At 34.9% G+C, this 25819-nt stretch overlaps 1 protein-coding gene across 1 annotated transcript in view; it reads right to left on the reverse strand.

Moving 5' to 3' along the window:
* Positions 1 to 4140: 4140 nt before the first annotated feature.
* The window catches only part of LOC123308972 (exportin-5), a 56239-nt gene continuing 34560 nt past the window's right edge, over positions 4141 to 25819 (reverse strand). Inside the window, exons 8-11 of the mRNA XM_044891797.1 lie at positions 24181 to 25151; positions 12829 to 12952; positions 12069 to 12769; positions 4141 to 4421 (exon numbers count right to left, since the gene is read on the reverse strand). Coding sequence (XP_044747732.1) covers positions 4299 to 4421; positions 12069 to 12769; positions 12829 to 12952; positions 24181 to 25151 — 1919 coding nt within the window. The 3' untranslated portion in view covers positions 4141 to 4298. The remainder of the gene's footprint in view (positions 4422 to 12068; positions 12770 to 12828; positions 12953 to 24180; positions 25152 to 25819) is intronic.

The following is a 25819-nucleotide window of genomic DNA, read 5'->3' on the forward strand; positions in this document are numbered from 1 at the left end:
TACCTGAAGTTTTATTGTGCTCTAAACCCAAGAAAATTGCACCTGAAATATATAAAATATAGCACAAGAAATTTTACCTATTGTATATATATATATATATATATATATATATATATATATATATATATATATATATATATATATATATATATATATATATATATATATATATATATATATATATATATATATATATATATATATATATATATATATATATATATATATATATATATATATATATATATATATATATATATATATATATATATATAGTTATAAAGTGTTAATACCACCTCCAAAATATATATATATATATATATATATATATATATATATATATATATATATATATATATATATATATATATAAAATAAAAAATAAAAAAAAATAAAGGAAGCAGGGATAAAAGGTTTAAGAATGGAAATAATCCTGGGAAGGAATGGATGAAAAATTTCATTTCTCGTTACAAAGGGGAGATTTCATTTAAATTATCTGATAACATTAAGAGGGCGAGAGCGCAGTTAATTGAGTTAATCATAACATGATAAATAAATATTTTGATGAGCTTCAAAATAGGAACATACTTTGTGTATCCGACTATCGAAGATAAAAAAATTATTGCAAAAAACCAAGTTATTCAGGTTTTGGCAGAACCCAAAAATTCAGGAAGAAATAAATATATTTTCAAGTTACGAATCTTGATATGCATATACATATTATGTTTTACCAAGTTTTTTATACTAGTATAAAAAACTATTATATATATTATATTATATTTTAAAAATACTTTTATTGTCCAGATAAAACAAATTCAGCTTATTTCAACATAAAACAGAAGAAATAATTCTAAAACTTGTAAATAAGCTTATTTACAAGTTTTAGAATTATGTATTTCTTCATCTGTTTTATGTTTGTTTAATGTTGAAATAAGCTGAATTTATTGTTTTATCTGGACAATAAAAGTATTTTTAAAATATCCAAACGTGTTTTCTTATTTGAAATTTTCATTCGTTAAAAATCCATAAAATATATACAGGGTGTCCCGTAAAGACCACGTCAAACGAAAACGGAAAGTAGAGATCAGAATGTGCTCTACCTGATGTGAAAGTCTCACAGTTTTCGAGATATTTGATGTTTTATGAAAATGTTGAATTTTTTCACTTAAAATGCTTTCTCTCTTGCGGAAGCTACAAATAAATACTTTTCGAATCAGTTTTTTTTCCGTAAATTTTGTTGAATGATTACTCCAATTCATGCAATGAAAAATACCACAAAATATTATACAGGGATTCTGAAAAAAAAAACAATTAAAATTCATGTTCTGAAGGAAGTGTTTTTTTGTGCTGAATTCTATCTGACGTGGTAAAAAAAAGACACTAGACCTTTTCTGCATATTACGTTGAAAAGTTGCCCATTTTGTGAGGATTCCGAAAAGGTAAAATACAGGTGAAAACCTTCTTCACGAAAAAAGATATTTGAATGTTTATCGAAAATGGAGCATTTCTATGAAAAACTGATTTTTTCACCTTTTCCATAAATACTTTCATTTTGCACTTCCTGCTGAAAATAATCAATCAACAAATCAATAAAATGTTATTAAGATGCTAATTCACTGACTGAGTTCTTTTATTTCTTTTTCTTTGCCTAAAGAACTCTCGAACATCGATATGATGTGTGCGATTCAATGATTCACCAGACTTAAATCCTCTGGATTTTTTTACTGGGGTTTTTTAAAAAATGAAGTTTATTCGAATCCTTTAAGAGATGAAGCACAACTTAGGGACCGCATTCGTATTTCAGCAGCCAAAATAGTGGGGAGAAGTTTGTATGGTTTGAAAAGGTCATTTCTCAATAGATGCAGGGCATGTATTAGCGAAGGGGGTGGTCATTTTGAGCATTTGCTCTAATGAGAATCCTAAATTTTTATTATTGATATTTTTATAAAGTTTCTTCACAATAGATTTGTTGATGTTGAAGGTCCTGTGCGTTATTACATTATATCATTGCAATTAATGAATAATTTCATTTTATAAGTAATTTAAGGACTAACTGACATTTTTCAGGAGAATTATTCAATATGTTACAGCAGAATCTGTCAAATAAAAGAATTTGTGGAAAAGGTGTAAAAATCAGTTTTTCATAGAAATGCTCCATTCTCGATAAAGATTCAAATATCTTTTTTCGTGAAGAAGGTTATCACCTGTATTTTACCTTTTCGGAATCCTCACAAAATAGGCAACTTTTCAACGTAATATGCAGAAAAGGTCTGGTGTCTTTTTTTATACCACGTCAGATAGAATTCAACACAAAAAAACACTTCCTTCAGAACATGAATTTTAATTTTTTTTTTCAGAATCCCTAATATTTTGTGGTATTTTTCATTGCATGAATTGGAGTAACCATTCAACAAAATTTACGGAAAAAAAACTGATTCGAAAAGTATTTAATTGTAGCTACCGCAAGAGAGAAATCATTTTAAGTGAAAAAATTCAACATTTTCATAAAACATCCAATATCTCGAAAACTGTGAGACTTTCACATGAACGATTTTTTCAGATCAGGTAGGGCACATTCTGATCTACTTTCCGTTTTCGTTTGACGTGGTCTTTACGGGACACCCTGTACATATGCTCATTCAAGTTTTGGTGTCCCAATTCATTAAACACACGGAGTTACTTCAATTTTTGTGCAATTTAGATGTCCGAATTTACCCCATCTGTGCGGGGAATTTCGGACAATTTCTGAATAAAAAAAAAACTCACCTCAATCTTGACTATTTTTCATATGAAATATGTTTGAAGAACATACCAAAGAATCTATATTAATTTTTTCACATTTCACTTTTTTGTATTTAGACGAAAACTTCATATTTCGTCCGAAGTTACCCCACTTGACGGTATTTTCTCGAAAAATGAACATTTTGGAAAAAAGTTATCCCAGCACTTTCTTGCTTTTTTGTGAAATTTTTTTCATATAGTTCGTGACTAGTGCCATTTAGATTTTCTGAAAAACCTAAAAAAATCAATGGACTACTTAAAAATCAGTATACATGGCAACAAGCCTATTTTTACCGTTGAGCATCGCAAACCTCCATACGCCAGTTGCGTGTCTAGACCTTCGGAATTAGGGAAGCTACTCTATATTTTCTTATTTTTTTTTAACACACATTTATATGATATATCGTGCATTTAACAAAATTTGTCATCAAGTGAGTCCATATTAAATTTACGAATAAACTACACATCTTCACGCATATTTTAGAACAAAAACAGGAAATACATAGTAGATGATATAATTATATCAATTTTTGTATTCCAACACTAGTCGTTAATTTAAATGTTAATTACAACAAATAGGTACTTCAATCGACGTCATAGTATTCTATTCTCTACTTTGCAAAGCAGAAAATTGTTTTTGACATGCAAAGTTTATGAACAGACATTTCGGAACGCTACAAGAGAAAATCGAACTATGATTTTGAAGAGTTGAAGGCTTCTTCCAAAATTTTCTCCCTTTCTTGAATTTCTCGTACTTTTCAAGACACGTAAATACTTATAATGGTCAAATAAGAAAGATATATTTCAAAGTGAGAAAATGTAAATAGCCAATAGTTAGAAATTCAAAGCAAAACGCCTGAATTCTACGTTCAATTAATGAAATTTAGAATTTACGCGATCGATCCTAGACACGCGGGTACCGAGCGGAATTCTATACAAGAATCCACTACGGACTACGGGAGTTAAGCTGGGAGATCGCAGCTTACAAGGCGTTTCAGGGCTAGGTCCGTGTTTCCTATCGTAGTTTGCCCGCTACTACGTTGTTTCGTAAGAAAAATGCAAATAGGGAGATTATTTTGATTATTTTTTGCGATTATTGTTTTCGTTTCATTATTCATTTAAGTTATTGTTATACTATTATGTCATTAATTTTACTCGAATTACCATGGTAAACACGCCCCTACCATACGCAACAGTTCGAATTCGGCAATAGAATTAACAAGGACACATCTCTGTAGTCTTGTCAAAGATTCACCCCGGAATCGCAAACTTGAATTTCGATTCATTCCCAGAAATATTTCAACGAATGGAATTTTTGCGTGGAAAATGTGTATGTGAGGAAAATATAATAAACTACTGTTCGGAAAACTTATCCAATTATATTAAGAAAAATTGAATAATATCAATTTCAACAAAGTATATATACAAAAAAAATGCATTTTCATAATTTATGCTATACAGTCATTTTCATCAACATGAGTCGAATATTGAATATATTGAATAAATAAATTTACAGTTCAACTCAGTAAACTCAAATCTCCGATGAATTCTTGTTCCTTCTTCTTTTTTACAGGTATTTGCGGCAAATCTTGTATTCTAACTTCTTTTTTGAATAGCTGCCCCATACTTCTACCAATCAGCTGAAAAATGAATCATTATAAATAAAAATGGGAAATACGACATCTAGTGTTGTAATATGGTAGATTAGGCTACTGTTGTGATGTGGGATGAGCAGAAATATAATTCTGTGTTCAAAATGACTTCTGAATATTATAAGTGTTGAGATGCCCCTCTGAGCGAAAATGTATCAGTTAAGTTAATTGTAAACTCTCTATACAATAAAACATTGCGAAATCTTGACCAGAGACAACTTTGATGTAGTCCACATGCGAATTAGTTTCATAATAGAAATAAAATATATAAATATAATCTAGATAAGTTTTTGACTGAATCCATTGAACCCATAAGTTAAACAAACAGAACAAATTCCCTGCTGTTACAATACTGGGAAGGAATATTGTCTTCAGGACTGCTGGCATGGATTATAAACATTTTGCAAATCATCGACGTTTCGATCCTTCTTGGAATCCATTCCTCCTTTGGAACTTTTAAGATTCTGTACAAATGAACAAGCTGATGTACAGGGTGGGCAAATTTCGATGTTTTAGCACTACAGCTTTTAAACCAGTGTAGGTAGACAATATCTGATACCCCATTCTCGTTCTCTTTTTCTGAGAAACTAACAAGAGTAGTAGTCATTTTTGGCCACCTTCTTTTGTTTTCGAGTTATAAACAAAAATTGGAAAAATGGCGATTTCGAAATAAATTTATATCTCCGCTAACACTGATGATAGAGCTCTGAAATTAAAACATTATAAAGACACTTTTTTAAGTAGAATCCTTTGGCGTGCTTGCCTTTTTAGCAGGATTTCTTATTACGAAGCTATGACCCCAAGTAATGTTTTTTTAAATGGGAACACTAGATTTCTTTACAATTTTTTGAAAGCTTAATTTTTACTGATTTCAAAAATATATAACATCATATGGTTCAATACTATTTGATGGCCATGAAATGGGTGCGCAATCCAAAGATCAAATTGGCCACTAAATGTTTTCAAACTTCCAAAACGCTATGCGGGGGCGCTCCGTTCTCTTGCCAAATTATTTACTCCAATTCTTCAGCGGAAAACAGTTGCTCCAAAAGCTGAGCTACCTCTGGCAATATCTTTTCTGAATATGCATCACGTGTTAATTTGTAGTCGAAAAATATAGGCCCCACAACTTTATCATAAACAATGCCACACCAAACGTTAACAGATTTTTTTCCGGATTTTATGATTCGAATAGGTTTTCTTTGTCTTCGATTTTTTTTCCCAAGAATGTCTGTTTTTTTCTGTTGAATACGCCAGCTGTGGAAAACGATGATTCGTCCGTCCATATTATAAACATATTATATTAGGCTTTTCCTCTAGTCTTTGTAGCATGTTTTGACTAAGAGTTTCCGCTTCTGGTCTTCTGTGAGGAGTTGTACTGGTAATAATTTGTATGGCCTATACTGGTTCTTTTTTAGTATAAATCCAGGAATAGCATATTTCCAGGTCACGTGACGCTTCCTTCAATCAATCACTTGGAATTGATTGATATGGATGCAACTCCATATATTCTCAATTGAGATTGGTTATCGGGTGCAAACGGAGTCAAAAAAGACCACTATTGGTTAATTTCTCTTTATTGATTCCTAAGCTTTCGCTACTTTTTGTGTAGCTTCATCAGAGGTCTGAAATTTTTTATTAAAAAACAAAGCCATTAAAAACAAATACAAAAACATTTTTTTTTTAAGTTTTACTCACTCAATGTGAGGTTTCACAAAAGCCTCGCTCCATCCGAGCAAAATACTATGGTCTGAAATTAGGTTCTCAGAAAACATCTGACGAATCTTTATGAAAAACACTCGAGCCTTCGAGGATTGTGCAAATTGATGCAGATGGGTTAAACGATTCTTGCTATATTTCATATATTTCAACAAAAACTTTTACCACACTGTCGGTGTGAAATATAGCAAGAATCGTTTAACTCATCTGCATCAATTTGCACAATCCTTGAAGGCTCGAGTGTTTTTCATAAAGATTCGTCGGATGTTTTCTGAGAACCTAATTTCAGACCATAGTATTTTGCTCGGATGGAGCGAGGCTTTTGTGAAACCTCACATTGAGTGAGTAAAACTTAAAAAAAATGTTTTTGTATTCGTTTTTAATGGCTTTGTTTTTTAATAAAAAAATTCAGACCTCTGATGAAGCTACACAGAAAGTAGCGAAAGCTTAGGAATCAATAAAGAGAAATTAACCAATAGTGGCCTTTTTTGACTCCGTTTGCACCCGATAACCAATCTCAATTACAAATATACGAGTCGATAATCTTCCAAACATATCCATATATTCTCCCCTTGCAGCTTTCTTATTTTTATTGTTCTTCACATAAAGTGAAAATATTTCAAATTTTTCCCTTTCTGTGTAATGCATATTTAGGCTCGGTTGTTCAATTCTGGTTTAAACCGAGATTAAAGTTAATCCTGGATTAACGTGACAGATTTGAACGTAAATGTCAAAATTAATCCAGGATTAACTTTAATCACGAATTGAACAACCGGGCCTTAATATAGTTTCATTCAATGTCAAACGTATGTTATATTGTTGCCAACGAGATAACTGAAAAAGGGGGTTTTCGAATTATCGCAGCTTACCACTTGAAAACTGATACCTAAGCTTGCCAAGTGGTTATTGGATTTTGAAACTCTGTGGGTCCCTTGAGTATTAACCTTTGAATACTCAAAGGTACTCAAAATAAAAGAGATAGACCATACATATGTTATATATTCGAAATCGGGGGAGCTAGCCAAATATAGAGAAATATACAGGGTGTTACATTCGAAAAAATGAAGTTGCAATCATTATGTTGCCCACTCTGTACATATTTCATTTTGTGAAATCATTTTGGAACACATCAGTCAATTTCGTGAAACTTTTGTATAAAACATTTTTTGTACCTCTTTTAGTAACAAAGTTAAAGGGGAGGGTCAAATCATGGTGAAAAGCCCGGTACACCTGACGATTTTTTTTACATCTTTGAAAACCTGCAAAAGCTTTCCTCACCGTTGAAAGAGATGACATCATAGAACCTTTTTTTCTTTCTACAATCTAATCTTCAAAATCGACTAGGTCTCCACGACGCGACGCTCGAATAAATCCCGATTTAGCATCGTCGGCTCCCTAACTATATTTTTCAGTTTTCTATCTATCCTAGAGACGGGGTCACTTTTTTTTTGAAACATCCTGAATAATACAAGGTGTCTCAAAAGAAAGTTTATATTTGTTTAGCTTACTGAGTTAACGCAACGATTCGGAAGGGTGCGGTGGATGTGCCAATCGGTAGCATAGCTGTTGGGAGTTCAGTTGCTATGGAGAGTTTTTGTGAGTGCGTATCGCACGCTGTGTGTGAATTTTACAAAAATGGTAATTGGCGAATCCAAAAATCTAGACGCCCTCTGCCGACTGAATTACGAAACTACTTTGTCAGTACTGCAAAGTCAAAATAAGTTCGGTTCCTTATGTCACGTTTTCCAACAAAGTATTATAATTATTAATTGCAGAAGTTATAATGGAAATATTAATTCCGAAAAAATATTGGATAATGTATTTATACCAGTGCTTTCAACTGGCAGGAGTTCGGTTAAACGATTTTTCTTTGCGAGAGTTTTCTGCTAAATTCTATTGACGATTTAGAAATACAATTTCATAATTTTCATACTTCCAAATGAATGCTTTTTCTCATCTGTAGAACTTGTTCCATGAGCTGAATCATATTTATTTCTCTTGAGATTTCAGTATAAGGAATACCTATATCATAACATGGAATTGAAATAATTCAAATAGAAACTTCACAAACTTAGTATATGCTGCCTCAACATTATAAGCTAGGTTTAATTCAAGAAAGAATCTGTGAAATAATTGGATTTTGTGTCTAGCTACAGTGGATCACCAATATCATTGCTCGATTTTATTCCACAATTCATCCTTTTGAAATGAAATATTTCCGAAGAATGTTGATCTTTCTTTACGAAACTAAATCAATCAATTCACTTCCGATAAATATCTTGATTTTCTAGAAAAACTCTCTTAGGCCGTACAAATCTCGAAAAGAGTACTGACAAACGTCAAGGTTTGTTTTCATTTCGCAGCGCCCTCAACGGTAATTGGATTCGCGAATAGCGCGAAGAAATTTCTCCAATATTCGAGGTTCTTGTCGCTCGAATGATGCACCATTACCTCTCATTCGGAAATTGATAAAAAAGTTTAATGAGTCTGGTTCAATAATAGACAAACCAAAACCCAGGCGCCCAAGGTTATTGGTAATGGGAACAAGAGGAATAGGGTTTATCGGTCTGTCCATACTGATCCCGACTTCTCCATGAAGCGAGAAAGTGCTTTGAATATGATCATCGCTTTAGATCTACGGTGTAGATACTAAATATATACCCCTATAAAATTCAGTTGGTGCAAGAAATGAAACCCCATAATGCCATTCAGAGGTTAGAATTCGTGAACCAGGGAATTGGGAGTTTACCAACATCTTTTTTCTGTATGAAGCTCATTTCATCGTAATAGCCACGTAAAATAGAGTGGAACTGTTAGTACTGGAGTGCAACCAATCCGAAAATCAATCCTCAGAAATCTCTCCTTCGACAAGTGGAATGTGAGAGGATTTAAACTGAGTTTCTTTTGCCCGAATGGTAGAACTTCCCTGGCTACAACCAAAAAACATAGTTCCATCAGGATAGAGCAATTTAACACACGTCAAATGTGTCTCTGCCAAGAGTTTTGCCAGGCAAATTAATCTCCTGTATTGGGGACATCCAATGGGCCCCTTGCAGTCCTGATTCGACGCCTATGAACTTTTTATTTGGGGTTTCCTTAAATCTGAAGTTAACCTTAGTAGCCAACTCCCCTGACCAAGTTGAAACATCGCCATGAAATGGGAACCATCAAGTAGCATACATGACAAACCATCATCAGGAATTCTAGTGTTATATTGAATGAATGTCGTGAACACGAGAGTAGACATTTGGACATTATTCTCAAGAAATTAATTAACAAATAGCGTATATTAATAACTAATAAACATTTTCCCGACAAACGGCTAATTCTTGTATCGCTATTTTACATATAAGCTTTGTTCGTAGAGTGGTTTGCAACGGTTGTGAACTGTACAGAGCAAGCGCAATTCCATTTTAGGGTAGCGAAAATCCATTTGCGCTTATTCTGTACAGTTCACAACCGTTGTGAACCACTCTACGAACAAGCCTATAAATTTTCTTTTCGGTCACCTTGTTCGTTCAAAATTCATTCAATATTATTTGAGATCACAGAATTTAATTTTTTATCATGCTCTTTTGATTCGGATTCACTGAGGATAGTCTTTCTGGAGACCTTTTTTTGGGCATATTTTTTGTTGACAGTTTGTTCAGATAATGCATATCGAAAATTATTCTTTGAAGCTTTTTCTTGAAAACAGATAGATAGATAAACCAAAAATCAACCGTTTTCGAATAATTCAAAATACGTAAGTTAAAATTTGTCTTCAAAGATAAGCAAGGCGAAACAAAATTGTCGACCAGTGACCAGATTCTCAAATGTCTAGCGGGTCAATCTCGCACGCTGCTTCACTAAATTGTTTAACGAAATAATTGAACGGTGGATTTCAATTTTTTTTTGGCATGTCGCATTTGGCAATAATTCAATTTTAAAATCCTAAATAGTGCTGGACGTGATAGCATACCAAGAAATATGTAGTGTTCGTCTGATGGACGTATATTCCAAATCAGGTGCTACAACCTGCAGAAAGATCTTTTAATAATAGGTTTTTCCCAAATAACTCCGAAAAGGTTAATTTCCGAATAACACATAAAATAAATTCTTTTGCCACTAAAAAAGCTTCGAATATAATCGAACATAATTTCACTATGTTTCTCCAAGAAAAATATCAAAAGAATATTCAAAGAGAGATAAATATTTCACACTTTCAGAACTACGCTCATTGAATTAAAAGAATCGACGAAGCATATGCGGAGAACACGAACATGTCATAGTATACCCAGAATTCGAAGGCATTATTCAACTTTTGTCTCATTGGGTACAATGCATATGATTTCGGGAATTAAATAAAGGACAAAAACACCAATAACACCAACATTTTTCTAATGAATAATTAAAAAATTGAATGGGTACCCAAGAACACGGTTCTGGGTACTGCTGCTTTTAAATATTTAAATATAAATCAGAACTGACCGAAAATCAGAACGTAGTGGATGTTGGACTTGGTGTTGTGGGTGAATCGTCTTGCTAGAATTCAAGTACCTACAGCAGAATACTTTTGTATTTTCAATACTGATATCAGGACTCACTCAGGGTAGATGATAAAATAGAAATCACAAAGATAACAAGTCATGAAAATCTGCGGAACGTCGATGATTATATTATTCAGAAGTCATCAGATTCCAATGCATCCCAATTAACACAATCTTTTTTTGAATATGCTTTATACTTTCCTAACTGATAGGAAGGACTGCAAACAACTAGTCAGAAAGGCTTTCAGGTTGAGTTATAAAAACCTCTCAATAAATTTATTCACTAATTAAACACCTTTTCAGATCTCTTCCTCATCATAAAATTAGGGGAGCAAAGAATGAATCATTTCTGAGGCACGAAACAAATGTCTTGACATGAACTGTCAGAACTTGGAGAGTCTCCTTCTGATCAATTTTTTTTAATCCATTTTGACGTTTAGAAACGACATTATTCAACCCATAGCAACAAGGGATGTTTATTCATTCCGTGAAATATTTTTTTCAACTCACAAGTGAAATAAAATGACATGAATATGGACAGATAACCTTCATCTTGCTCTTGTTGATATGGACTGAATAATGCTCTAGCAACAATAATTTGAATTGAATCGTAGGTTAAACTTTCTTCTCATGAATAAACATTCCTTTAACTCACTTGTTTTATTAATAACAATTATTGATTCTTCAGATCGTCATCAACATCCTTGAAATAAACAACTATGATTTTGTGATTGAATGCGCTACCTAAGTAATACCTCTTGAATATCTCGAAAATGGTCAGTGTTAGGCATATGGTTGATGGGAATTTTTTGTATCTGCTTTTAAAATTAGAACTATATTTTCAAAAAAAAAAAAAATGAGTTCCAAATGAAACAGGAAGTTTTTCTTGAAAACTAGAATAACTATTCTGGATTTTGTATCCAGTGTGAAAACGTACAACAGCCTCAATAATAACTTCCGTTACAACCGGAAGTAATAGAAACTTGAAAATATTTTAGATTTTCTCGTCATCCCGGATATCACATTGAGAATGAATTTCATGAAAAAATGTGGAAAAGTTCCCAGTATTGTTTTGGATGAGATGAGAAAGAATAACCCTGTATATTACCTTGAATATAAGAAAAATATTTTTTATATTAAACAATATAGCATGTGTATGTGTTTCAGTAGAGGTTAGTGTAACGGGGTACCATACAATGTTGAGACTGCAATTTGAATCCATCAACTTTATATATATTTATGAAATTATATATTTAGGATGAAATTATTTTGATTACAAATTGAGAGTAGGTCGATACTCTCAATATATACCTTAGACGTATGTCAAAATTCATATTAGGATTATGCGGAGTTCATAAAAAATAAAATTAGTGATAAATGTACTCACTGAACCAGTAATTTTCTTGAACAAATCTTTCTTGACTTTTTCAACTTTATTGCCCTTACTAGTGCTCCCTGAAATTCTTTCATCTAGTTTCTGCAAGTCTACTGGACTAACACCAGGTATTTGTTGCATGATACCCAAGACTTCCACAAATAGAGGTCTCAACATTTCATACATTTGAGCGCCTAAAGTCAATAAAGAACCTTGGTTTGCTTCATGTTGTCCATGTAAGGTCAATGCGTTCAACACAGCAGCCATGACATGGGCAGCCATCTGTCCATTCAGAGAATTGTCAACTACCAGCTGTCTTATAATTGGCCCAATCAAGTAGGTGGCTTTGAGTGACGCATTGCTGTCAATCCAGGATAAAGCTCCTAAAACCGTCAGCAAAATGGACTGGCAAGTCTTTTCTTTTCTCAACAGGATTAAGCCTAAATCTGAAATCACTTCATTTGTGATATTTATTCTAGTTGGTGGAGGAATAGGAGAATCAGTACTGAGGTCCTCGATTTCCATCGTATCATGATTCGATTCTGGCGTAAAGTTCCCGCCAACTAAGGCTATCTTGAAAATGTCTAGGTATTCACGAGTAAGAGCCCTAGTTAGAATATCGTCCAGTACTTCTTGCGTATCCTGATCCTCCTGAGAATCTGGATTTCGTAGTTCGCTTACTTGCTGCCACTTGGTTTGTAACTTGGAGAACACTATAAAGTATAAAGTTATTTAAAGAAATTGAAAATTCTTGTTTCATTAAACTACTCACTTATGGGTGTGAGGTGTTCCATTATCGGGGAAACTACAACTTCATAGAATGGAGCAGGGCAGGAATGTATGAACGGTTTCAGGAAAACTCTTATAATCGGCCTCAGCCTATAGTCAGGGATAAACTGTAAGAAAACAATATTCAGTACAATGAAAATTAAATTATCAGTCCCCTATAGTTGGGGAGCCCAAGCTGGAAATTCGGGATTTCTTCCAGCGTATCAGATTAATATAAGGGGAGATACCTTGGAACATGTAGAGTACCTCTAAAAAAAAATTAGACCTGTAAATTGGGAATTCCCAACAAGCGATACGCCCCCGGGTATCAATTTTTCTAAATAAAAAGTTAATACACTTTTGTGTGTTTACATTGAGGAACAGAGAATATTTTGGTGTTTCAATAAGAGTTTTGATAAAAAATATCATATATAATAATAAATGTTGAAAATATCTTCATATTTGATAATGAGGGAAGCTTAGTGAAGTGTTCATAATTTGGATCCTTTGAAAAATCTTCGAATAAGACTTTTATGTGAAGGTGTCAGTTTTCACCATTTTCCACGATGAAATGAACGTTTAGTCAATGTTCAAGGACACAAAGGGTGTCCGCGCCATGGGGCAGCGGTCTTAATTCTGTTAACTTCACAAAAAAGAGTTTCAAATAAAACTTTCCTCTTTTTAGCATAGCCTTTTAGCATCCCCTAAAATTATTCAGAACTATTCAAAGTATTTCGTTTCTTCTGCACAGCTACAACCTTCGTTATTTTAAATGGAACACCCCATGTATTTTTACATTTTTGAATTCCTTCTTAAATTTGAAAATAAGTTTGACAACACAACTATGTCTGAATTCTCAACGGTTTTCGAGAAATTCTACTTTTTATAAATATTTTGACAGTTTGAGGTACTTATATAAAGAACTATAGCTCCGTCCCTACTCTATGTAATTGTTTCAAATTTTTTTTATTAATAAATGATACACTAAAAATGTTCTTTGTAAATAACCATATTATATATAGGGTCCACGAAAACGTAGATCCATTATCAAAACAGAAATTCATCAAAATCTTCATTTTTATTTAAACATTTTTTATTCGCTTTTAGTTGTTTTGAATGAAGTCGTGATATAGGTTGCCATTTAAAAAATTGAAGATTTTGATGAATTTCTGTTTCGATAATGGATCTACGTTTTCGTGGACCCTATATATAATATGGTTATTTACAGAGAACATTTTTGTGTTGCATTTATTGACTAGACACAGTCCAAATTTGTATCAATTACATAAAATAGGGAAGGAGCTATAGTCCTTTATGTAAGTACTTCAAACTGTCAAAACATTAATAAAAAGTCAAATTTCTCGAAAACCATTGAGAATTCAGACATAGTTAACTTATATTCAAATTTAACAAGGAATTCAAAAATGTAACAATATATAGGATGTTCCATTTAAATTAGAGAAGTTGATAGCTGTGCAGAAGAAACAAAACAATTTGTATAGTTCTAAATAATATAAGGATACAATCTCTTTTTTGTCGCCTCATGGCGCGGACACCCTGTATATGTATCTTGTCCTTATAGCATGGTAAAGTATACATTTCACATTAGTTACAAAGAATAGGAGGTGAATTAACTAACTTGGATATATAACCTCAAAATGAAAGGATTTGCACAAACATCAGATCCGTTTCCCCCCAGAGGGGACTCTTTTCACCTAGTCAGTTGATATACATACATATCAATTTCGAAAATCCACACAAACTTCATTTAGAAAATCATTTCTGATTTCCAGTTCAACTCAGACAAGTTTTCTTTACATCAATGTTCCAATTTTAGCCATTGTATACAGGGTGTATCAACGGTCAACTGTAGATTTCTCATGAAAAAATAACATTTTTTTCTCTTCCATTTTTTCCTCCTGGTCTTCGTTTCGGAGATACAGGGTGTCAAAAATTTATATTTTTTCCAGTTTTTTGCTGATATCTCAAGTACCATTTGAATTACAGAAATGAGTTTTTGTACACACATTGTCACTAATGATAACTACTTTTTTGCACTTCACTCGATTTCATTAGAAATGCCAGGGGCGGAGATATTGAATTTGCACAAAGGTTTTACCCCCCAACTTTAACGCCACTGGACCAATTTGCATTTGCACAGCAAATTCTGATGCGCCAGTATTTTACATGAAAAAGGTACTCCTGGTTCATTGCTCTAAAGTGAACCGTTTTCGAGAAAACATTTTATGATCAAAAATAATTTGCTAATGTATTGTAGATTTCTTGTAATTGGAAAAATGAGTAGTGATAATTAACAAGTTCATTAATTTCAATATAATTTGACAACTAGGTTTTCAAATTCAAATTTATAATAAAAATAATGTTAATATAACATAATATAACAATAACAATATAATATAATAACAATATCCAAACGAAAATGCTATAATTTCATGATAAAGAAAACATTGGAAGAAAATCGTGATATACGAAACAAATAGAAAACAACACAATTTACTCAACAGATAAAGAAAAAGCAGACCTATTTGCATCTTACTATCAGAAAACATTTCGTGAAGAGTCGCTAGCACAGTTTGACCAACAAAAATACTATGAAGTCTGTAATTGGTATGATGATTACTTCCAGGATGAACCAAATATGTTGGATATTAAAATAGACGAAGACAAGTATTATTAAATTTTGAACAAAGGCAAGAGTACAACACCTGGACACGACAACATCACAAAGGAAATCCTACGCAAGTTGAGTAACTCTGCTCATAAATACTTGATTAGAATGTACGAATACTGCTTAAACCACCACTACTTTCCATCCGAGTGGAAACATGGGATAATCATTGCAATACCTAAGTCAAAAACTTATAAACACGTTGTAAGAAACTACCGTCCAATCACCTTGTTGTCTGTTATAGGAAAGCAATTCGAACAGTTAACAAAAAACTTGTTAGATAAAGAAATTGGCCAGAAAATACCGAATCATCAATTTGGCTTCAGGGAAAAAAGCTCCACCGTCCACCCAGTTACAATTCTAACATCGAATGTTCAGACCAACAAACTGATGGGAAAATATAGTGCTGCACTATTCCTTGATATCAAGAAAGCCTTTGAAAGCATCTGGCACAAAGGACTCCTATACACTACTCAGATTCATCAGTTCATTTTTGTCGGATCGTACCTTTTCGGTTAGGGTTGGTAACATGACATCCCCTTTGAGGCCAGTGCTGAGCGGTGTACCGCAGGGATCGGTTCTTGGTCCCCTCTTGTTCATTTTATATGTGTCCGATCTACCACAGTTATTGCGCTCCCCCTCCGCTTCTTACGCAGATGACATAAAATTGTACAACAGGTCGGACTGTCATCGGACCCTTCAGAGTGATCTGGATTTGCTGGTGGGGTGGTGTTCCGACTGGTTGCTCCCTCTGAATATATCCAAGTGTCGTGTTTTATATCAGGGCAACAATAATCCGAGACGACCCTACTTTATTGATGGTTGTGCCTTAGATGGATGTTTGAGCCAAGTCGATTTGGGAGTCGTTGTGAACAGTGACCTTTCCTGGAGTCCACACATTTTACATATTTGTAATACAGCAAAACAACAACTTTACATGATCCAGCAGTGTTTCAAGGGTTGCCATCCAGATACCGTCGCCGCACTTTATAAGATTTACATCCGCCCAATTTTTGAGTTTGCTGGCCCGGTCTGGCATCCATGGCTTCGGCGAGATGCTCAGATGCTCGAATCTTTGCAGCGGCGTGTCACACGGTTGCCATATGGAGTGCAAAGACCTACCTACGGAGATCGTCTGAATATAATGTGTCTTGATACATTCGCGGATCGAAAGATCCGTGGGTACATGATTGTGGCGTTCAGAGCATTAAAAGGATTTTTCGGCTGTGATCTGTCGCATCTTTGTGCTGAACACCAACCATCTCAGAGGACATGACATGAAGCTAGCGCGGGAAAGATTCCATACGAGAGCCCGTCAGCATTTCCTGAGCAATCGAGTGTTCGCTTGTTGGAATCAACTTACACCTCATGTTGTTGGAGCTCCGACTGTTAATGTTTTCAAGAATCGGTTCGACATCTGGAGGACAAGTGTTATTTAGGATATTTCAGCACATATTGGGGATTTTTCTGTTCTTTCTTTTTTTTTTCCTTGTCATTGGATGAATATTGCTTATTTTTATTATGTTTCTTTTTCAAGAGTTCTATAGTATTTTATACTCAACTCTGTATCTTTTATAATAATAATAATAATAATATACAAACTGTACAAATTGAAATGCCCTGGCTATCTAATCTGGTTGCTGAAAAACTACCTGACGAATCGTTCTTTTCAGGTTAGGGTGGGAAACCACTTACCCTTCCTATTCAACAATGAACAAGGTGTCCCTCAAAGTTCGCCACTGGCTACGTTGCTGTGCAAGGTGTACTGTTATGATATCTACAACAACGACACACAACCTGAGATGTACATTCTACAATTTGCGGATAACGCCCCTATCAGTCATGGCAATTCCCGTGCAAAAACAGTAGATAACATACAGTGGTTACTGGATAGGACGATATCTTGGCTCAATACATGGAGATTACAAGTGAACCCCGACAAGTCCCAATTTATCATCTTTAATCACAAGATCACGCAAAACTCGCCTAAACTGATTAGGGGAAGATCAATTATAGAATGTAAAGAGAGTGCGAAATACCTTGGTGTAGAGATAGACCAAAAGATGACCTTCAAAAAACACGCGAACATCATAAAGAGAAAATGCATCAACAGAAGCAAGCATTTCAGGAAACTCACATACAAAAATTCTGGTATCAACAAGAAAACAGCAACGCACATATACAAAACAATCTGTCGCCCACTTCTGGAATACTGCCATCCAATATACCTCACGGCAAATAAGACCACCACTAGGCTTCTTCAAACAGCAGAGACTACCTCCTTAAGAGCCATAACAAAGATGAGACATCCCCGTAACCCTCTTCATAATCCCCCAAACTCTCTCCTTTATGAAATAACGGGAATAATACCTATAAACTCACGTATGGGTGAGCTCGCCAAGAAGTTTGCTCAGAAAGAACACAATAAGGAAATCTTACAACAATTTTGTGTGGAAAGAGATCATGATGGGGGCACCAGGAGAAAGTTCCCGCTGCACACAATATGGGAGGAGATACAGCAATTGTAGATTTTCTTCTTTTTTTTTTCCTCGAGTTTTGTACACTTAGAAATTCAGTTATGGATATGCTTATGTATAATATTAATAATGTTATATACACAGGCTGAAGGACTTTGGTCGATGGCCTTTTGAGATAATAAAGTACGGAGTTATTATTATTATATTAGAAAACAAATATTCTCGAAGGTTTTTTTTAGCGACCATAGTTAACAACACACCCTGTATCTCGGAAACGAAGACCCGGAGGAAAAATGGAAAATGTTATTTTGTCATGAGAAATCTATAGATGACCGTTGATACACATATTTAGGAACACCCTGTATAATGAAGAAGGCAAAATATCATAATTATGGCTCTCATATAATCAATTTCCTTCTATTATGATCGTACATCACTCAACAGATCCTAATATAATCAAGAACGAACTAGCAAACAAAGGACACCAAGTCAGGAATATAATTAATGGAAGGCGTAGACAGACTAAAGAACCACTGAATCTCTCCTTTGTAGACTTAGAACCAGTCACTAACAACAAAGACATATATGCACTAAAGTACCTCCACAACATAGCCATACAAATTGAACCCCCAATTAGAACAAAAGGAATCACACAATGCTTGAGGTGCCACCAATATGGGCACTCAAAAACTTATTGCAACAGACCGTAGTCTGTGTAGAATGCGGAGGACCACACAACACTGCCACTTGCAGAAAAAGCAAAGAAACGCCAACAACATGTGCCTTACGTGGAGGAGATCATCCAGCAAGTTACAAGGGATGCGAATTTTATCACAAATTACTGAACACTCACCGTAATGCTAATAATAGACAGAATATACAACCGAACAGGAGGACACACAACAATGAGCAAACAACGTTCTCAACACAAACACAACATACATCACCCTTCATAGATAATCAGCAATATACAAAATTACAATCTCGCCAGAAAGAAACAACATCCCCATATCATTACCAGCAAACAACAAGAAGCTATAGCACTGCAGTTAATACAAAAAATCAAGAACAACCAAATGATCTCACAAATGTAATGAACAAATTTCTAGAAGAATTTAAAACAATGTTTCAACAATTAATTCAACAGAACACCATGATGATGAACATGCTAACAACCCTTATCAGTAAAATTCACTAACTTCATTGAAATACCGAGTGGAATGCCAAAGGTCTTCTACAACACAAAAATGAAATAGAAATTTTTCCCCATTACAACTCAATAGACATCCTACTGATAAGTGAAACACACTTCAACATACCCCAAGACACAACGTATCACACCAATCATCCCGACAACACCGCACATGCCGGCACCGACATCATCGTCAAAAATGCCATCAATCAAGTGGAACTACCGAAATACAATAAAGACCTGCTACAAGCTACAACTATAAAGGTACAGCTTGCATCATACAATATAAAAGTTGCTGCAGTGTATTGTCCACCACGTCACAACATCAAAAAAGAGAACTTCAGTGACTTCTTTTCAACTCCTTCATAGCAGTAGGAGATTATAACAGGAAACATACCCTCTTTGGGTCGCGACTCACCACAACTAAGGATAGGGAGCTTGCTAGTCTCATACAACAAAATGGCTACAGTTTTTTATCAACTGGCACCCCCACATATTGGCCAACTGATCCCAATAAGATTCCAGACCTACTGGACTTCTTCGTTACAAACGGCATCTCTTCTACCAACATGGATATTGTTCCAAGCTACGACCTATCATCGGACCACTCCCCCATAATTGCAACAGTCGGTACCTTTGCAATATATAAAAAACCAATTCCAAGACTACACAACAGAAGAACCGACTGGGACGAATACCGAAACAAAATTGAAGAAACGATAAGCCTTAATGTGAGCCTAAAAAACCCAGATGAAATTGAGAAAGCGCTGTGCACATTCAACAACCTTTATACACGCAGTGCAACAGGCAACCCCAGCAATGAACGAAGCAATTCAGGTCTAGAATATCCCGGCGAAAATTAAGGAGCTCATGGCACGAAAAAGAAGGGCAAAAGTAAACTGGCAGCGGACACATTCCTCAGCAGATAAAATCACCTTGAACAGAATAACACGCCAGTTGAAGACGGAACTCAAAGAGGCAAAAGAGACCTCATTCAACAACTACGTCTCAAACCTCAAGAGAAATGACAATTCCATATGGAAGCCGTTAAAGAGTTCCAAAAAGCCTACGATGCACATCCCAGCTATACGTAATCCTTCAATATCTGATATACTATGGGCTAGAAACGATGAAGAAAAGCTATACGCAATCCTTCAATATCTGCTATACTATGGGCTAGAAACGATGAAGAAAAGGCCAAATTATTTGCAGAACACCTAGCCAGAGTGTTTACCCCCAACGACGACGCCATAGAATATGAAATAGAGAGGGAACTCCTGAATAAACCTGATTATACAACACCTATCAAACCTCTCAAAAGAGCCGAAGTTCAAGACGAAATCAAACACCTCAAAATAAAAAAGCAGCAGGATCTAACAAAATTACTCCAAAAAGTAAAAAAAGAGTTACCAGGAAGGGGTTATCTTACTGAAGAATTTATACAACGCCATACTTAGACAAAACTACTGGCCAGAGCAGTTTAAAACAGCAGAAGTTATTCTCATCCCAAAACCTGGTAAAGATCAGTCTGCTTCTAGTCATATCAAAAATCCCTGAACGACTCGTACTGGGAAGAATCAACTCAGATCCAACAACAGAGCAATGGATACCAGATCATCAATTTGGGTTTCGAGCAGCTCACTCAACAGTGCAGCAAGCACATAGACTAAGCCACGTAGTTAACCAAGCAATGGAACAGAAAAAATACTGCACATCCGCATTTCTGGACGAGAGCCAAGCATTTGATAAGGTCTGGCACCCTGGCCTACTTTACAAGATCAAAACATTTCCTCCAATAGCGTATTTCAAACTTTTGAGATCCTATCTGAACAGCAGAAAATTTAGAGTGAGAGTGGATGACAAAATATCCCATGTTACCCATAACATCTGGAGTACCACAAAAGTGTTCTTGGTCCCTTACTGTATCTATTGTACACAGCGGATCTACCAACCAATCCACATACTGTAATGGGAACATTTGTAGACGACACCGCTGTTTTGGCAAGCGACGAAAACCCTGTAGAAGCTTCCCACATGCTGCAGAATCACCTGGACGAGATACAAAAATGGTTAAGTAAATGGAGAATCAAGATCAACGAGACGAAATCTGTACAAGTGAACTTCACATTAAGGGCAAATGTCCCCCAGTGCATACAAACCATACACAAATACCACAGTAAAATACCTGGGCATGCACATGGACAAGAGACTAACCTGGAAAGAACATGTCATCAAGAAACGTAAAAAAATAGATCTCAAAATCTCTTTTAAAATGGCACTGACTGTATAAACTTTTTAGTTCAAACTGTTATCACCATGTTGCCGCGATCTACATTTGAATTCCCAAGAGGGGGGGGAATAATTTTCTACGACTGTCAGAATAGAAAAAAAACGATCATGGTACCTACTACAGCGTGTTAGGGATATATATACTCCATTCAGTTTTATTTTAGCACTCGGTTGGCCATAAAATAATTTTCTCAAGTTTTTGTAACCAGAACGGAGTAAGTTTGGCACTTGAAATGTTAACGACATTTCATATCGCTGTTGCCACAACTAATATCAATTAATATTTCAAAATTACCGAAAGTGATTGAAAAAGAGAGAAGGCAGGGTTTAAGGAAGTGCTATGTAGAATTCAGGTCCGCTCATTCAAATAGTAGGTAACCCTGATGTATCTACAATATATCAGATGGTAGCGATTCAATAAGAGTGGATTTATATATAATGTTCCATCTCAATCTAAACGACTTATATTTTAGCTGAATCGACACCCTAGCACGTGTTACAATCGACACCTTACAACCTTGAATTACATATGTTGATTATATTTCTATATTTTTTATATGAAGCAGTTAACAAACAGCCACTGATAAATAAAGCCAACCCTTACCATGAAATATAGTCACTATAAAGACTTCAAGCTTGAAAAAACGATTTGTGGCACCTCGGATATTCACTTTCACAGCGTTTTATAAACATTCGTCTACTAAACGGCCGTCGTTATCGTCTGTCAAACTAACAGAATTACATATTACCGAATAGCTCTGCTTTATATGTCACTCGTGTTTCACTGAAATTCACAGAGATAGATTTGTTGTCGGCCATGTTACTTTCGACACCTGTTACAATTGACACCGGTCTCCCCTACTTGATGAGTACTTAATTTTATTCCTGATGATTTGTCTCAGTTGATCTGTAAGTAATGGTTTCTACCTGCCTGAGTTTATCAAAATTTTCATTAAAACTATCCGCTAAAAATGCCTCTAAACAAAATAAAGAATTTTTCAATAAATCTTACTTAGATGTTGCAGTTGCTGAATCCTCATTACTTACACTTTTATATCTAGCAAGTAAATTTGTAAGTTAAGACCACCTACTGAAGATGAGATCAAAGGGAAGAATCCATTTTAAATCATTTGGAGAGACATGAACATTTTCTATGAATAATTTCAAATGAAGGTCCTATCGATTTGAACTGAAGCATCTACAAATGATGGATTATTATTATTAATTAAGTATATAAAAATAAATCTCATTCTTTAATTTCTTAACCTCCCATGCAGATACTCCAGTTTTAGTGAAATAGTTGTTAATAAGGTCATAAAAATCTTTAATAATATCTGAACTCAAAAAGGTTTCTATTTCATTATCCTGTCTACTAATAATCTCATTCCTTCTAAGCTAACTTTTGGGGTTGATTTCGATATTTTGGCAAATTTGTAAAAATTTTTGGAAAGGCGTCTGGTTTTAGTTTTGTATTTCTCAATAATAACATTTCAGTGGTTCCCTCCGGAAGTGAATATTTCTCATCCCTAATAACATCACTTTCCCCAAAATGTTTCTCGCAAACCGACCTATAAGCTTGTGTGAAATTTTTTCGTGGGATAGCTTTTACCCATAGAAGCTTCAGTTTTTCATCTTTTGGAGACTTGAAACAACTAACATAATTTCGGTCTTTGGAAAAAGAATGATTGCTCCTGCAGGAGGGAACACAACATGATTGCACAATTTTCCTCAATAGTTGATCTCGATATCAAATTATCTCACCCAAATTCCGGAAGAAAATTCACCGAGAACTAGATCTACTTCACTTCAACCTATATCACACTAAAATTCAACGATTTATCGAACATGAACAACACCACGTGTGAAACATTCGAACGGCTGTACTGAATTTGGACCTCAGCGTTACGCTTCGAATTTCTATTCTTACACGCGACTTTGCCGCTGTGGGCGTTTGTTTCGGGCTATTCCTTCAGAAGGCTGTGGCTCTTCACACTATCATAATAGAAGGACATTGATTATGTAAAACCACAACTATGATATCTTGCTTTCTCCATTACCTACAATGGCTAAAGTTGGAAAATGGCTAAGAAAACTTGTCCAAGTTGAAATTCATGTGTATATCAACTTACTGGTTGGAAAAGTCCTCTTTGGGAGAAACAGATTTGTTGTTTGTGTCAATCCTTTCATTTTGAGGTAATGTATCCAGGTTAGTTAATTCACCTCATATTCTTCGTAACTTATTTGAAATGTACGAAAACTCAACCATGCTGAAACGACAAGATACATATGTCCTTAAACAATGACTTAACTTTCCGTGGAGGTGAAAACTGACACCTTGGCAAGAAAATCGTTTTCGAAGATTTGCTCAAAGGATTCAAATGGACATATCTGCAATAAATGCTCTAGTTGAAGTTTTTTCATGATTGTATGCTTATCTACTCGGCTGTTAGGTCAATAGGGATGGAGAAGATACAGTGGAGTCTGATATCCTTATTTTGTGGTTTCTCAGATTTCGCAAAAAGTTCACATATTTGAACTTCATTGCGGCCTTTTTCGCTACCATTTTGTTCGCAGAAAAATTCACTTTAAATCATAACTATTGTTATAACTCAAATTGATATTTTAATCTATGAAAAAAAAAACCCTTTTATTATATTTTTGTGGATGATAGTTCTTCAATCAAGGTACTAGTTAAAAAGAAATACTCACTTGTAAACATGATAAAATGCTATTCATTATTGCTAGTCCAACATCAGGTAGGCTGAAGAGATCTCGTCCTAAAGAAGGACCCATGGATCCCATCATATGGTAACAATTTTCTTGAAGGCCTACTAAAAACCTCTGCATCCTTTCCCCAGGCACAGTAGTTGCATTATCACTGTTATCCGAAATTATTTGTCCTATTAAACCTAATAAATTTGATTTCTCAGTTTCTAGCATAGAAAGGCATGGTCTGTAATCAGAGTGAATCATAGCCTGCACTTCCGGCAAGAACATTTCATTGAAGATACGTATCAGTGAGAGCATGTTGGGTAACAAAGGAATGATGTGCGGTGTTGCCGGATTACGACAGATAGGGTTGCCAGATTCCGTGAGTCCCACCACAAAACCACCTCTAGTTGCTCGCTCCGGATCGTCGGGCCAAGAACAACGCTTCACAGCACCCAAAAACATGTTGATACAGAACATGATATTGCATCTGTTGAGACCATACGAGTCGATCATATTTTGAACCGGCTGTTTGTCTAAACCGATGAATGATATAAAACTGGCAGCACTTTCGAACGCTCCAGAGTTTGCGACATTTGTCCAGTACATATTCGCCTCTGTCAAGGTTTCAGCGACAAAGTTACTTTGACGGTCGTAATCTCCGAAATGATTGGATATAAGTAGAAGGGATTCTTGTAGTGTTACTTTTTCCATGGTACTCAGTTGCGCGGGGCCGTCTGCTCTTGACAGATTCTCTACGGTTGCCTTTATTTGATCGAAGACAGGCAATAGAAGGAGTGGATACTTATTTCCAATTTTAACCATAAGAGAAGCTGCATGACGCCTGACATTCTTCACGGCACGAGACCTGGTGCTTTTATCATGACCTTCTGGGGAGTATACAAGTGTTGAAAAAATTTTGTCCAACACCTGAGGTAAAAGAGCAGCCCCTGATGCAGCAACTGAATTAACTGAAACATTTTCATCATTATTAGTACCTATACAAAAGGTGAATGGACAATTAAATTAAAGAAACTTTTATTTTTGATTCATTCAAGCAATAAGTGTTAGCTACATAATAATACGGAATGATTAACGTTTAGGGAAAACTAATCACAATATTGTGCTGAAAATTTGCAAGTAGGGGTCACCATTTTTATTTCATAAAAATTCCAGTAATTAATAAACCGTTGAGTTTCCACCCAAAGTGTGGCATACTACTTGAATTTGCGTTAAATCAGAAGATTTACTGGGTGGGCCATTTGAGATAAGAAAATTGTAGGCTGTTGCAGAGGTCTTAACATATTTAAGGGAGAAGGTTCATTGTAGACAATCCCAATATGCAAATTTTCAGCTCAAAATTATGATTTCTTCTCCATAAACGCCTCATAGACCGCCGCGGTGAATCACTCTGTATATTATATTATTAAAAATGAATCTTTTTACAAATTTTATGGAACGCAAGAAATAAATTGAATTAGTATCATCAGAAACGCTTTCAAAATTAAGGCCAGTGAATAATAAACGAAATTAATTCAAATACATAACGTCCGCTAATAAAATCAACGAATGTTATGATTCGAATCGAACTAGCCAACCACCATTACTCAAAGTATCAAAAGAAATGCCATAAAAGATG

This window comes from Coccinella septempunctata, chromosome 3 (genome assembly GCF_907165205.1).
Source record: "Coccinella septempunctata chromosome 3, icCocSept1.1, whole genome shotgun sequence".
Classification (NCBI taxonomy): Eukaryota; Metazoa; Arthropoda; class Insecta; order Coleoptera; family Coccinellidae; genus Coccinella; species Coccinella septempunctata.